We start from the raw sequence: 16,676 nt of genomic DNA on the forward strand, positions 1-16,676 counted from the left end.
TGGTAGGAGGCGTAGTAGTAGAAAAAGGTTGAAAAACGAAAAAATCTTTAGTGGGAGGTAAACTGAAATGAGAAGATGTAGTATAAGAGAAAGTTAGAAAGGAAGCGAATTTTAGTCGAAGAAAAAGTACGTGTAGATGTTTGTGCGTGGGGCGTGGTTATGTTCGTGGGAGGTGTGTGTATGTATTTTACGAGAAGTGAGTAGGGTTGACTTTCCACGTGTGGCGTTGCTACTTAATCCCATGCTAGGCAAAGCGCGTTGCTAATTAACCCCAGGCGAAGCAATGGCGTTTGGCCTTTAGCGAGGCAATGGGCGTTTGGCCTTTAGCGATGCAATGGACGATATCCGAAGCGTAGTCAAGAGAGTGGATCCGATAGCAGTACGGGGTGCAGGCGGGCGAGTGCTGATTTGTGCATCTCTTTTCTTCCGAGTACAACTCTGAAAGCCGAAAATTACATGACTCGGGAAACGTGTGTATTTGTCTAAGCGTAAACCTGCTCGCCAGCGTTAGCGAAGAGGCCAGGCGTGTGCCGGACCGGTCGACAGCAGAGGAGGCTAAAGACCAAAATAAATGGGAACAAAAGAAATGGGAACAAAGGGAACGAAATGTTGCGCGTCAGGTGTTGGGGAGTAATGTATATGGACCGCAGGATCACTGAGAGTGTTCGTGTGATGTAGTTATCACTGATTGGCTGCCTCGAGCCAATGGGAGAGCTCGAGGTGAGGTTAACTCTGATTGGTTAGAACTCTTCGAGTGGAACTCGCTGACTTTTTCGTAGTCAGTCGCGTCACAGACGGCAAAGCTTCGAGATCGTCTATTGGAACATTCATTGTAGGGGAGAGAGAGAGAGTAAAGACAGGGGAGAGAGGGATTAGGTGTGGGAGAGGAAGTAGAGGATGATAGATGGGAGTGGAGGGAGAGGGTTAGGGAAAGGGAAGTGGGAGAGGAAAGGAAAGGGAAGAGGGAGGGGAAAGGAAAGGATTAGAGAGGGTAGAAAAAGACAGGAGAGTACGAAAAGAAATAAGAGAAGCGAGGCAGAAAAGAGCAGCGATAAATGAAGAAGGGAAGGAAGAGTAAAGAGGAGTAGTGTAAAGATGAGAAAGAGAAGCAGGAAGGAGAGGAGGAAAAGGAGGAAACGCAGAAATAGTTGGAATAATAGTGGAGGGAGAGGGGTGGGTGATAATCTTCATGTTACCATGGATATATATCTATTTTCTTTTAATCAAATATAGCAATATATGTGTTCACATTCGACACACATACTATACATTATAGTACACACAGCTCATGACATGACAATTATAAAAATTGCATTTCAACACAAAATCACTAACATACACGTACGCACATACAGGTACACACACATACACACAGTGCGTGTGTTTGCGAAAACAGGATCGGTATGGTCTTCAAGAGCAATCCCCACGCAGAAATTCCTGAAACCCGAGCCAAGGACCGTAGGGTCGAAAGTCCTCGACATTGCAATAGGGGTCTCGACCCTCAGGCAACCAGTAATCCCTCGGCAAATCCGGCATCTCGTTGTCCCCTTCCTTTTATCCTTTCCTAAGTACTCTCCATCCCTTCACTTTCTGTTCATTCCCCTCCCTTTCCACTCTTTCCCTTCTACCTTACTATCTACCCTCAGCTCTCTGCCTCCTATCGATGTGCTTATGTATTTGTGCGTGCGTGTGTGTGTGTGTGTGTGTGTGTGTGTGTGTGTGTGTGTGTGTGTGTGTGTGTGTGTGTGTGTGTGTGTGTGTGTGTGTGTGTGTGTGTGTGTGTGCGTGTGTGTGTGCCGGGGACCTATGGATGGCCCCTCAGGACTTCGGCCAAAAGGGGACCCATGTAACTTGAGCATAATACTCATTCTATAAATGTTTGGGAGAAAAGAGGAGAGGAAGAGAGGTCGTGGTAGGGGGGGGAGGGAAGAAAGTGTGTGGGAAAAAGGCAAAATAAAAATAGATCAAGAGGGAAAGATGGTCGAGGGAAATATGGTGAGGGCACAAAAGGATAAGGAGAAAAGGGAGTAAGACTGAGAGAATGAAAAGTGTTGACTGAAAGAAAAGGTGAATTAAATTATAAAGAGGAGAGGGGAGGAGTAGGTGAGGGGGGGAAGCCCTAGGAGGCTCCAACTTGTTCAGTGACAAGTCTTATAAGACGGGGGTCTCTCTTTCAGCTGAATAAAGTGGCTTGGCAGCACCTAAAGATGTACACAAGAACGATGGTCACTGTAGGGCCAATCCCCTTGCTACGATGACAGGGTAGGTGTGTGTGTGTGTGTGTGTGTGTGTGTGTGTGTGTGTGTGTGTGTGTGTGTGTGTGTGTGTGTGTGCGTGCGTGTATGTGACGGGGGGTGTTGTTGTCTCGGCTGGTAGAGCGTGCGTCTGGTAACCGTGTGGTGAATCCTGGTCGCGGCGCAGAGGTTAGGATGGACATTCACTCTAAATAATGGCCCCTAACTGCTGCTCACCTCGGATCTGATGCGACTTGGGCATCACTCTGTGTGTGATACATTAGTTTCCTCCGGGTATTTTCACTGATGTGGCTATAGCGTGGACACCGTCTTCTGCGTTCATGTACGAACAGTCCCGAACCGTCGGCAAGGTTGAGGTACAAGCGTACCAGCCCCACAATATCACGATAAGTGTAAATGTAAGAGGCTGGTAGAAAGTGGGGTAGATGGTGAGGGTTGCATTTTTATGGATCGGCTGTTTGTAAACAGCACAGTTCGTAGGCGAAGGTTTGCGCAAGCTCGCTCTCCGCCTAGTCATAAAAATGGCCGGGAGTCTGTATGTCGTGTATATGTTTTGCTGACGTAGAAATTTTGTAACCTATGTAAGTTATGCAGAGATTCGAGATTGCTTAGGTAAACAATATTGCATATAGATTTGTAACAACGAATTTGATTGGAGAAAAGGTGGAGGAGGGAAGAATCTTAAATATAAAGTTAAAGATCATTGGACTAAAGAAACCATGACGTCACTGCAGAACTTACCTTGGAGCTAACAGTGCGTATTCTCACGGGATTCATAGATTGTATCAGGAGAAACACGCTGTGTAATCGGTATTTAAGAAAGAAAAGAAAATCTACAAACATTTCATTACCTTTTGCCTGAATTAGACTATATGGAAACTGAAAAAGAGGAATATTTGTAGGCATTAAAGGATATTTCTTTTAACCTTGTTAGGCCAATTTATGTTGAAATATCTTTAATTACTGATTTAGTTCCATGTATATAATATTATATGAAATGTTAAATTCCATGATAATGTAGAATGACAAAGCCACCGGGGACGAAGCTCCAAATGTGCCATCGAGGTATGTTTGTGTGTGTGTTTCGGCGTCAGGTAGCGGGAAGGGAGTATCATCAAAGTCCAGAGAACAAAACAACTGGAATGGACTCTCTCTCTCTCTCTCTCTCTCTCTCTCTCTCTCTCTCTCTCTCTCTCTCTCTCTCTCTCTCTCTCTCTCTCTCTCTCTCTCTCTTTCTCTCTCTCTGTCAAGGTTGGAAGAGGGTGAGAACAAAGGTTACCCTTTGTTGAAGCCTGTGCGTTCGAGTTCCGTCTGGATTCTTGGGGGAAAACTAATGATTATCAAAGGACAGGCTTGGGACCAGTAAGATACGTTGTCCTTGTTCAACCCAAGAGATGGTCATCTACTTTAAACTGTCATCAGATTATTTCATTCAGTCGAAGAAGACCTAAGGTTTTATTGGACGCAAAGGCAAATATAGAACGAACCTCCACAATGCGACCGGAATATAGTCTTGCGAAATGTTTCTGGACGTGCTTGCTACAAGAGCCTTCGACATCTTGTCGACAGAAAGAGGCCAACACTGAACGAAAGATCCATAAGCGTCTTCGGCTCTCACAGGAAACAGGAAGAAGATAGGTCCAAAGGTCCCAGTGTCATCAGGTAACAAATCAGAGGAGGAATTCATAACAACACCGCAACTTTTGTCAGCTGATTCTTGGTTGTCTTACGAGCGATGGACATACAGAGACAGAGAGTCTGAGACAGAATACAAGCGAGTTTTAAAGCAAGAGAGAGAGACAGAGAGACTGAGACAGAATGCAGGCGAATGCTAGAGAGAGAGAGAGAGAGGGGGGGGGAGAGAGAGAAAGACAGAGAGAGAAAAAGAGAAAGATAAGGAGAGGGCGATAAAGTAAAGTTACCATCTTAGGTCCCTCCCGCCGAATCTAAAAACCTCGTGTGTAAACTACTCCCTAGGAAATTGGGTAAATATAGGGTTTCGTACTTAAATCACGCATTTCAATTATATAATTTTTTTCTGTGAAAAACATTTTTATCAGGAAATATTTCTCAATAAGAACTCGTCGGAAACTAATCGTAATAATGGTGCTAATTAAAAAAAAATTATTTTATGTATAAATCTACGCAGTGCACGGCAATGCTGTAATTTTGAAAATGTCGAGAAAATGAAAAAAAAATTGTTATCGGACGCTAATAACTTAACTTTAATCACGCATTTCAATTGTATGCACTTTTTCTATGAGATACATTTTTGTCAGGAAATATTTCTCAATAAGAATTCGTGGGAAACTAATCGTAATAATGGCGCTAATTAAAAAAAAAAGAAAAAAGTTTTATTTGATATATAAATCTACGCAGTGCACGCCAATGTTGTAATTTTGAAAATGTCGAGAAAATAAAAAATATTTATCGGGCGCTAATAACATAAATTATCCTAACCTTACCTAACCTAACTTAACCTAACCTAACCTAACCTAACCTTACATAACCTTGCCTAATGTAACCTAACCTGACTATATTAATAAATAGATCAAATATATAAGTAAATAAATAATTTAGTAAGTAAACAAATGGGTAAATAGATAGGTAAATAAAAAATTAATAGGTAGATAAACAAGTAAATGAATAGATATATACATAACTAAATATAAGAATAAATAAATAAATAGATGGGTAGATAAAATAACTTCAGAAATGAGTTCCATAGGAACAACAAGCTGGAGCATAGAGCGGTTGGGTTCATGTTTGTTTTTCACTGTTGTGGTGTGATACAGTACTTCGTCTATTGAGGTGGTGAGATGAGACGAACACAGATGGCACAGTATTGTAAAACAAATTAAGTATGAATATATGTATATAAGAGGAAATGTGAAGTTTTATAATGAAAAAAAAAAAAAAAAAAAAAAGTCTTAAAGACTATAAATTAACCGAGGAAGTGGGTCTGCCCCACATCTATCATAACTCTTACTTCCTTCCATTTCACTCTCTCCTTCCACTAGACCCCCAAATCCCCCCTCCCACCCTCTCCCCCATCTTATCTATCCTGCCCTCTTCTTCTTCTTCTATAATGCAACACAATTAAAGATATATATATATATATATATATATATATATATATATATATATATATATATATATATATATATATATATATATATCGGGAGCCGTAGTGTAGAAAGATACTTCCTTTGAGAAGTGGAGGGCCCTAGGAGGGGTTGGATAAAACGAGTCTAGATGTAGGTTCGTGTATGGTAATGGCGGAGGCGATCTGTGGCTAGTAGTAATGTTGCTTGCTACGTTGGAGTTGATTGCCTTGTAGTAATGTTGCTGACTAGTTAGAGTTTATTGCCTTGTAGTAATGTTGCTGGATACGTTGGAGTTGATTGCCTCGTAGTAATGTTGCTGCCTACGTTGGAGTTGATTGCCTCGTAGTAATGTTGCTGGCTACGTTGGATAGAATCCCTGGGTAGACTTGAGTTGAGGAGTGGAGCTGCGTGGTAGAGTTGTTGCTTCGATGGAATGGTAGAGTTGATGCTTGGAAATCCCACTTCTGACACCAGAAAATGTGGAAGGCTGTGATCCACACTATGGAGGCGATGAGAGTACCGGAGCAAGTAAAGGCTGTTTGGTTCTACGGATTTACTCCAGTAAACCGCAGCCAGCTGTCTTGTGCAGAGCCAGTCGTGATATCCGCTAAGAAACAAGGCAACTGACCACGAAGGCTGTGACGGTTGCCACTACATCAACTTTTGTCTTATAGTATATATTTATAATGTGACGGAAGTAGATATTTACATGGCTGGGTGATACATGTAATATTGAACCAAAATATATACAATTATGATACATAGAAGTACATGGCATATTTCAATAATACATTGTGAAATTCTCAACAAAAACCCACTGTGTTGGATAAGAAGAAATGAAATAAATGAATTCCATATATTTCGATCACGGACTGTGATCCTCTTCAGTGGAAGAGGATCACAGTCCGTGATCGAAATATATGGAATTCATTTATTTCATTTCTTCTTATCCAACACAGTGGGTTTTTGTTGAATCTTTACGAATGTGTTACGACATTACTTTATAGACATTGTGAAATATAAAGTATAAGGATAATTCCTTCTGTGGACGTAAGCTTCTCAACGGCCATATCGTTGTGCGGACCAGGTGCCCTATAAGGTCCAGGTCAGGTCGGCCTAATTCCATTGTTAAGTAGAATTCCAGTCGGATTCTGGTTAGACCTGACGCTCAACAGCCGTTTGGTGCTGCTGCTTCGACGTACGCGATGTCTGTGACATGCAGTTGTGACGTCCTGTGACGTGTAATATATCTTCTTTCTATTCCTCTTCCTCTGCTTTCTCCTCCTCCTTCTTTCTCCCTTGCAAGAACCGCCAGAGGACAGATTTGAGAGTTGCATATTCGTATTTGCCCGTTCTACTTTTCTGTCTGTTTTGGTTTTGTTCGTGCTTCAGGATCCATCCATGCCAGTTGTCCTCTCTCTATGTCCCTACCGAGACGTCCTGTCTAACTCGTTTCTATCCCAAGACTGACCCGTCTAGTCTATTACCAATCAATCAATTCATCCATCCATCAGTCAATCCATTAATCCATTAATCAATCAATCATCCATTTGCAGTCCACTGTTGAATAAAGAGTTTTAGCTTTTCCTTTGATTCTCAAGACTGCACCAATCTCCTTCATGTCACTTCTGTAAACTTCTCTATTTCGGATGGTTGAGAATTTAAGTTCTTTGACTCTTTACTAAGATATACTGATATTGAAATGGTCTTAAGCGTCAGTGGCTTTATTACGGTACTTCAGTTTTCTAAGTCTTTGTTTATAAACACGAAGAGAAACTCGTTTTTTCAAATAACTGCATCTGCTTGAATTCCTGCATTCTATTCCCGAGAGCATGTCTATCTCTGTCCGTTTACCTTTCTCTGTTCTACACTTGTCTACTTCTGTTCGTTTTAGACCTGTGGGTATCTCATTGTTTTGTATAAAGTTGTCCTTGGGTTGACTAATTGTCTGACTTTGTGCTGAATTTGCATTATTTCCCTCTGGAGCTGTCTTCAGTTTCTCTTTCCCCATTTCTTTTGAGTGTAACCTTATGGTTAAGCATTATGGATTAGATCAATGGTCGTCATCGTTTTCCTGAGAACTGTGGAGTTACCATGGTTGGAATCCTGGCACTATAAATCGATTAACTATGATTAACAGATTAGTTAACTAACTCAATTTAACCGTGTATTTTAGTTCTGTCACTTACTAACCTCTCACTGTTTCTTTCAGCGCTCCAACTCTCAGAGGACGTGGCCGGGGCAACCTTCATGGCAGCGGGGTCTTCAGCTCCCGAATTGGCCACGGCTTTCATCGCCGTCTTCGTAGCAAAGGTACGTGCGAACACGCTATATGTACGGTAGCTCTTCCCCAAATGCAGTTATCACGAGGGACGGGTATCATGATAGGGACGGGGCTTTCTTCTTAGTATGGAAGGGGTGGTTGCGATGGTCAAAGATGCATGCCGATCTATTGGAGCAATCTAACCACGGTTACCGTGTTAATGATCCACTGGCTACCTTCGTCCTCTGCAAAAAGTGTTTGCCATGAGAATTCGGCTACCATGATGCGTTATGTAGGTTATGAAGCCAACAACTGGTCCACACAGCCAACGTGCCAGTCAACTCATCCTCGGCGCTGCCGTTGTTAAACAATATTCCTTTCGACAAATTGTTGTCATTTCTGATCTACATCGATGGAGTGTCCAACATCTGTCAATTGACCCAATCATATGTAGATTTCATAGGTTAATTTTGCTTTATGATAACGATAGGTCTGTATAAATGTTTGCCCAAAACCTTTCAACAACGAACAGGTTTCTGTGTATAAATCCCACTGTAGGGAATGATGTTTACGTTCTGATTGGTTGTTAGTATTAACTGCAAGGTCTCTGTACACAAGTGTCCTGATGTACAGTCTCCAACAAAAGTTTTTACTCAAGCTACAGTTTGCACGACGTCAATATGATTTGTTTTTCTTGTCGAGTACATGATATAGAGTCCTGTGTAATATTTAGTTAACATTTGGGAATTTGCTTGAATAGAAAAAAATATTAGACAAAGAATTTGAATTTTGTATCATTAAAAAAAATCGATATGGGTCAAAACTTTTGTTCGTGACTGTACACTGGTGGTAACCGGCAGAACACGCGTTAGCTGTGTTTTAATGTAATATATCAAAGATAAGTGACTATTCTTTTTTATATAACTATTTATTTTATTATTATTATTATTATTATTATTATTATTATTATTATTATTATTATTATTATTATTATTATTATTATTATTATTATTATTATTATTATTATTATTATTATTATTATTATTATTACTATTATTAAATTATTATTATTACTATTATTATTATTGTTGTCGTTATTATTTATTTGTTATTTTTTGTTACTATTTGTTATTATTATTATTTTCTTTTTACATTTGTCAGACTTTGACATTCTTTCAGTGATCTTTTCATATACTTTTTTCTTTTTTCTCCAGCCATACAGACTTTATAAAAAAAATGTTGGCAGGTGTGTTCGTTATGTGCTATGGAAAAGACCAACAACAGGCACAGTAGTACATGTTACAAGGACTAAAACTGACCACCTGGGACACGTGAGCCTGCCCCATGGTATATCAAAATTATACAAGTGTTGTTGAGTTAATGTTATTTTGTTTTCAAGAAATCTCTTTCGTGACTAGAAAATTATATAGAAATGCGTTACATGTGTAGTGCGACGAAAGAAGTATTTGCATAATTCTGATATACCATTGTCCAGGTGTACAGGTGTTAGTAAGAGTAGACATGTGTAATACTCGTTTGTTATTGTCCAGTGGTATGTAGGCTTGTCCATGTGTGTTTGCTACATATGCACCTGAAAACAATTGTATTTGTACCTCACCTGTCCCCATACACTCATATCATTCACCATCCATCGTGGTCACGTGGACATTCTATTTCGCCCAGCGTGAACACAAAGGAGAATGCACAACACATTTGATACGGCCGGTGTCAATAAGGGCGTTAAAGTTCTTACCGTTCACTAACATTCTCGTTTTTGGCAGCGCAACATTCATGGACAATTCAGAAAGGAGGCTTGCACTGGTGCCGCCAGTCCTAGTCTGTTTACTAGGCACCACAAGGCAATGCGGCCTAGTTGCCAACATTCATAACACTGCATGTCGCCGCGTCGTGCCAGGTAGTCGCGAACATAATGGTTCTACTGATCACAGGATCGACACAAGACATCAGCAGACGCCGCAGCCTTCCGACGTTAAGACTAGAGACAGACTCCGTCGCCGCTGCAACGTTTTCTTCCGCCAGAACGGCTCATGCACGGGACAGAAGTTGACTGAGTTCCATGTCTTCAAGGCGCGACCCAGCCTCTCAGGACGTGGCGAGTGGATTCGGAAAGGCCGGCCACATAGCACACCTCAAACCGGTGTCTGGAAGCTCTTCGATTAACAAAGCCAGTCAGCGCAAGTCAGCCAAATATACATCAGTTAACTCCCCTCCGCGCAGCCTACGGGCAACAAACTATTCGTAGGCAATAAACTTGTCTACGGCAGTTGCCGAGGTGAAGTTGGCCTTTGTCTTTTTGAAGATTTCTTTATCGACTCTGCTGAGCTGATGATGGACGAAGAACGCGCAGCTGGTAGAGACAAATTGGCACGACGTTATGTAGATCAGTAACGCCACGGACCCGGCACACCAGTTCCAACTTCTCCACCCACTCCGGTACCGAATGCATCGCGTTGTCAAAATCCATGTCAAACGAAGATCTATGGCAAGTTTGTCCACGCTGGCCGCGGATTTTACCTTCGCCAACTCACTAATGCTGTAGAAAGCCCAGCTGGATTGTAATAGTCGAGGTTGAAAAAAGACAACCAAAGATTTTAGTTGCTTTATTCCGACTCACTCATCTACACTTAGCTTGCCGAAGACGTCTGGTCGGTTTCGAATCTCCGAAATTCGTTCTAAACAAATGGGTGGTTATGACCAACAGCTAACGACTAATGAAGAAACCTGTAACGTACACTTCACAAGTTGGGGAACTGGCTTGTTACAGAATTGGATGGTTGAGGGCCTTGAGATGACCATCAGCCACTGACATACACGCCAATGGCCATGCGCACACTACATCACGGTGGCAGAATTCTCTCACCCTTCACCTCCACCCCAACATAGGGAATAAGAAGAGATAGGATAATAAGTTGTAAAGGACAGTTTCAAGGGAACACCATAAAGGATGGAGCTGTAGTATGAAGGTAGTATCATTCCTCTACGAGTAGAGATTTTACTCTAACATAGACAAATGATGTGTGGCTCTAATCCTTATGGGCGCCCTAAAACAGTCCCTAAAGTAATTACTTCATACTACCATGCAATTACTAGTGCATGATAACATGCAGTCATTACCCCAGAACGGGGAAATAATTGTTGTTTCTAAATCTAAATTAAATTAAAAAATGTAAACATAAATACAAAAATGTAAACCTAAATTTAAATGTAAATGTTGTTTCTAGGTTTTCAAAATACATCGATAGGAAAACATACATTTTCTGTATAATGTCGACAGTAAAGGGGTCATTATATATGTATATAACAATGTTGTCCAAATGTTCTTATTTTGCTATGTTCAGAGAGTTTCGTGTACAAGTGTTGTTTGCATGACTTATAGACATGACACACCGACACGCCTCTGTATGAAATGGAATGAAACAGTGACTCCGATATCTAAAACATAGCCGAAACCTGTGTTACATGTTGTTATGCACGATATGTGTTGGATATCATTACTCACAGTAAATCAGGGTCACCGCAGTAATAAGACTTTAGCTCGATCGCTGCAATCTGTCAAACCAGACCCCTCAATAATTATCTAATTACTTGCGACATGTAATTATTAATACATCTACAGTATTTATGTATGTATATGTATGTACATATATACGTATACATATATACATATGTATATACATATATATATATATATATATATATATATACATATGATATATGTATGTATATTTATAGTCTCGGTAGCATAGTCGGTAGAGCAAAGACCTTCCACCGCGCAAGCCTCGGGTTCGAGTCCGGGGACAACTGTCGGAATTATTTGGTTGTGTGTATATATATATATATATATATATATATATATATATATATATATATATATATATATATATACGCATACATACACATGTACGTTTACATTGTATAGACAATTACTGTGTTGTGTAAGGGCCATACTTTGAAACCATTCGCCATTCCTGTCGAATGCTTTCTGTAGTTAGAGAACGAATATCTACCCGGCTTACTAGTTAAATTTACTTGGCTTTCTGGCTCATCAAAAAAGCTCTGCCGGTAATTTTCAAATTAGAAAGTAAGTTAGTTAAATTCTGTGAAAGAAAGTAAAAGTATGGCCCCAACAGCCTATGTATATTTTGTTTTCGAAGGAATATTAGATGATATGACCCATCATTACAGTTTGTTTGCTAGTTATCATTATTAAGGTGAAAAATGTTTAGAAGTATACTGAAGAATAGGAAACAAAGGCTAGGTTTGCATTCTGTGATAATCTGGAAAAACATCAATGTCTGTGTTGTCGTATAAAGGTGTTTTACTTCCAGCTGCAGCTCAAAGGTGTTTTTGTTTGCAGAAGTAACCATATGTAGCTGTGACATAGATGCAGCACCTTAATTAAATAATATTGAGCAGGAGGTTATATGTTCTTTCCATGTGATAAGGCACGCAGATGTTAATTAACAAGTGTTCCTGTTCTCCTCTATAATCATTCCTCTGGGCAGGTGTTGGTGAGATAGTGGACTCTCGTGAAAACGTGGTACAAGTCTCTCAGATTAAGACGTTCTTTGTGGGAGGTCGTCGTCTAAATGAGGCTACAATTACCATTTCCTTTTTGTACATTAAGAGACTCGTGCATGCCATGATTTATTCTTCCAATGTGAACAAACTCTAAGAAAACTACACACATAGAAACGAAGCACTAATTACCATAGAGTATATAAATACTAATTATATGTAGTTATGAAGAACACACTTATATGCATGTGCGCCCGCACTTAAAGCACAAACAGACAGGCATGTTTAGACGTGATGGAATCTAGGAGAAAACGTAGTGGCATGCCTACAAATACGTAGTAGGATATCATTAAGTAATATCACATGAATCTAAATATATATGATATATGTAAATATATGTATATGTATACACATATAATATACATATGTATATATCAACATACATATACACATACATATGTATGTACGTGCAAATGTAAATATATATGTATACGTATATTAGCACTAATGTGTATATGTATATGTGTATATGCAAATGTAAAAATATATGCATACGTATATCAAAATGAATATGTATATGTATATGTATATGTATATGTATATGCATACGTATATATATATATATATATATATATATATATGTACAGTATATATATCTTTGTAACTATACAATATATTCATATAAATATACATGTATTCTCGTATATGTATATTTACATAAACAGGCACTATATTACAAACATATTAGTAGATTTATTCATATAAGCGTGCAACTGCACTCGTATATATCTTAAGTCTGACCTGTGTATGAATTTCCTTCAAAGTTGATCCCCGACATCGAGGCCCTGGAAAGGCCCTGCGAAGGGCCCTGGAAAGGCCCTGCGAAGGATCCATGAGAGCACTTAGGGCCTCTGTTCAGCTCCAGGGGCTCCAACGAAGGCCCCACCATGGGTCTAAGAGCCCTTTCTTTGTGCAGAGGGCCCCGCTATAGGGCTGAGGGCCCCCCGTATTGGCGCTGAGGGCCCCGCCTTGATGTAGAGGGGCCCCGCATCGGCTCTGAAGGCCTTGCCATAGTGTTGAGAGCCTGTCTTCGGTCTGTGGGATTGATGCAAATGCTGAGGGACCTTTGGTCGTGGCAGTCCTATTCCTTTTCCTTAAGGTCCCAGTCACACACCAAGCTAACGACCAGTTTCCGACTACCAGGTGGTCGCCGACCAGTTTGCAGGTAGTCTTTGGAAGTCGCTGGTAGTCGGTAATAAGATAGATAAATAGATAGATCGATAGATACATAGAACACAAAACACACTGAATAGTCCCCAGTACATAGATTTTCATCTTATCAACCACATTAACTTTTTTTTCCATTTCAATTCCTTGCTTAGGTTTTTGTGTCGCCGACCGATCGCTTGATTTTCGGTCGAAGGTGGGTCGGAGACGGGTCGTAGGCTCGGTGTGACTGGGGCTTAAGCGAATCATAACAACAAAGGAATGGCGCCATCAGCCGGAAGTGACGTCATCGTGGAGACCCTTGCGCCAGTGACATTGAAGCAAGTGCCAGCTGATAGCGTCTCGACAGATGGAGTTCTGCTGGCGGCCCCGTAGGTTATCTCAAGTCACCTAGACTATAAGAATTAATAGAAAATAGAAATATTAAGCTCTGAAATAATCTGATGTTTTTGCGCATGCGTACTGCCAGGAAACAATACACAAAGTTCGTATTACTTGCGCAGACGCTTGAAAGCCTGCGCCCATACAAGTAACTGTGTGTGTGTGTGTGTGTGTGTGTGTGTGTGTGTGTGTGTGTGTGTGTGTGTGTGTGTGTGTGTGTGTGTGTGTGTGTGTGTGTGTGTGTGTGTGTATTCACCTCGGATCTGCTGCAGTCTCTGTCGAGACAGCCAGACACCACCCTACGGTAGTGAGCTCAGAGCTCATTATTTGCCGATCTCTGGGTGTGTGTGTGTGTGTGTGTGTGTGTGTGTGTGTGTGTGTGTGTGTGTGTGTGTGTGTGTGTGTGTGTGTGTGTGTGTGTGTGTGTGTGTGTGTGTGTGTGTGTGTGCGTGTGCTCGCGCACACTCCAGGTCTGTATTCTCGTGTTTACGATCGCATTTCCAGCATTTTAGGGAAGAATCCCCGACTCAGCGAGAAAGGTCGAAGGCCGTCGCGTATTTGTTTCCTCAGGAATGAAAGAGGAAGAGGAGGAGGAGGTGGAGTAGGGGAGGAGGAGATATAGAAGGAGGAGGAGGAGATGGAGGAGGGGAGGAGGAGATATAGAAGGAGGAGGAGGAGATGGAGGAGGGAAGGAGAAGATAGAGAAAGAGGAGAAGGAAAGGAAGAGGAGAAGGAGAAGAAGGAGTTGAGGGAGAGGAGGCAGATTTGAGGTTATTAGAGGAAGTACTGTATATTTTGTCATTCTGGTACTCTTGCCACCATATTCCTACCTCACTCTTTTCCTCCTCCTCCTCCTCCTCCTCCTCCTCCTCCTCCTTCTCCTCCTCCTCCTCCTCCTCCTCCTCCTCCAATTTTTCTTCCTTTTCCTCTCTTCCTCTTCCTCTTCCTTCTCTTCCTTCTTTACCTTCTTCTTTTCCTCCTCGTTCTCCTCTTCCTCCTCCTCCTTTTCCTTCTGTTCCTCCTCCCTTTCTTACCCTTCCTCCTCCTCCTTCTTCTTCTCCTCCTTCTCTTCCTCTTCCTCCTCTTCCTCCTTTACCTTCTTCTTTTCCTCCTCGTTCTCATTCTTCCTCTTCCTCCTCTTCCTTTTCTTCCTCTTCCCTTTCTTACTCTTCCTTCTCCTTCTTCTTCTCCTCCTCCTTCTCTTCTTCCTCCTTTCTCTCTTCCTCCCCCTTCTTCTCGCCCTTCTTCTCTTCCCCGCTTTCGTCCTTTCCTCATTCTCCATTGCCTCCTCCTACTACTCTTCTCTTTTCTCCTCCTCCTCCTCTCCTTAAATTCTTCTCTTATTACTTCTCCGTTTTTGTTTGTTTTTTTGTTTTTGTTTTTTGCTTTTTGTTACCTCTTTCGTTCTCTACCATCTTCTACATTTTGTTTTAATTTTTTCTCTTTACCGTCTATTTTTTTTCTGTTCTTCTTTTCGTTTGCATTAATTCTTCTTCCTATTTAACTGTTTTCTCTTCCATTTCTCCCACTAATTCTATCTCCTCATTCTTCTCTTCCTCTTCCTCCTCTTCCTCTTCTTCTTCTACTCCCTTCTCTCCTGTTCATCCTTATTTTCCTTCTCTTTTTTCTTCTTCTCCCCCTCTTACTCCTTCTTCTCCTCCTTCTCCTCTTCCTTCTTCATCTCCTCCACTTCTCCTCCTTTTTCTACTTCTTCCCTCTTCCTCCTCTTCATCTCTCCTTCTCCTTCTTCCCATCTTCATTCACCTCCTCCTCGTCCTCTTCCTCTTCCTCTTCCTCCTCCCTCTCCTCCTCCTCCTCCTCTTCCTTCTCCCACTTCCTTCTTCTTCTCCTCACCTTCTCCCCTCTTTTCCTTCTGTTCCTCCTCTTCCTCCTCCCACTTTCCCTCCTCCTGCTTCTTCTCCTCTTCTCCATATCTTTCTTCTTCTTCTTCTTCTTCTTCTTCTTCTTCTTCTTCTTCTTCTTCTTCTTCTTCTTCTTCTTCTTCTTCTTCTTCTTCCTCTTCTTCTTCTTCTTCTTCTTCCTCTTCCTCTTCTTCTTCTTCTTCTTCTTCTTCTTCTTCCTCTTCTTCTTCCTCTTCCTCTTCCTCTTCCTCTTCCTCTTCCTCTTCCTCTTCCTCTTCCTCTTCCTCCTCTTCCTCTTCTTCCTCTTCCTCTTCCTCTTCCTCCGTCATTCCCCGACTCCAATGCACTTGGTCCCTGTCCCTCTCCCTCCGCTTCGGCCACCAGTCATTTCCTATAAGCAATAGCTTAGAGGCATAATATGCAAAACAGATCGCCCATCAATTTCCATTCCTCACTGCATCAACTCGAGTCAATTGCGTTAGTCAATCGTTGACTTGGCCGTGTCCACCGCGAGAACCAGCTTCGACCAAGGAGGAGGGCAGAATCGAGCAGGGCAATGCAGCTTCAACGAAGTAGGAGATCGGAGAGGTACCAGCTGCACAAGAACATCGACGTTCACGGAGAACCCACATGAGAGAGGTTTTGCTCGGTTATGGGTTTTCTATATTTACGACCTTCAGAAGCCTCGACCGGTCTGTCGTTTCAGGTTTTTGTGTTAGAGAGGGTCAAACCGTCAGTGCTGTGGCACTCTCTGTTGGGAAGATCTAGTATTTGAAAATGTCCAATATTAGGAACGTAAAGTTCCAAAATCTGGAATATTCATTTTACTAGAAGTGTTTTTACACACACACACACATATATATACATACATATAAACATGTATATATATATATATATATATATATAATATATATATGTTTATATATGATTATATTATGTATATATGTTTATATATATATATATATATATATATATATATATATATATATATATATATATATATATATATATATATATATATATATATAATATGCACTCCCGG

At 41.1% G+C, this 16,676-nt stretch overlaps 1 protein-coding gene across 3 annotated transcripts in view; it reads left to right on the forward strand.

The window, feature by feature from the left end:
- The window catches only part of LOC143028436 (putative sodium/potassium/calcium exchanger CG1090), a 384,909-nt gene that overhangs the window by 319,421 nt on the left and 48,812 nt on the right, over nt 1-16,676 (forward strand). For all 3 annotated transcript variants that reach the window (XM_076190528.1, XM_076190530.1, XM_076190529.1), the window contains one exon: nt 7,575-7,675. In XM_076190528.1, coding sequence (XP_076046643.1) covers nt 7,575-7,675 — 101 coding nt within the window. The remainder of the gene's footprint in view (nt 1-7,574; nt 7,676-16,676) is intronic.

The sequence above is a fragment of the Oratosquilla oratoria genome, chromosome 9 (genome assembly GCF_046742065.1).
Source record: "Oratosquilla oratoria isolate Oo_2021 chromosome 9, ASM4674206v1, whole genome shotgun sequence".
Lineage (NCBI taxonomy): Eukaryota > Metazoa > Arthropoda > Malacostraca > Stomatopoda > Squillidae > Oratosquilla > Oratosquilla oratoria.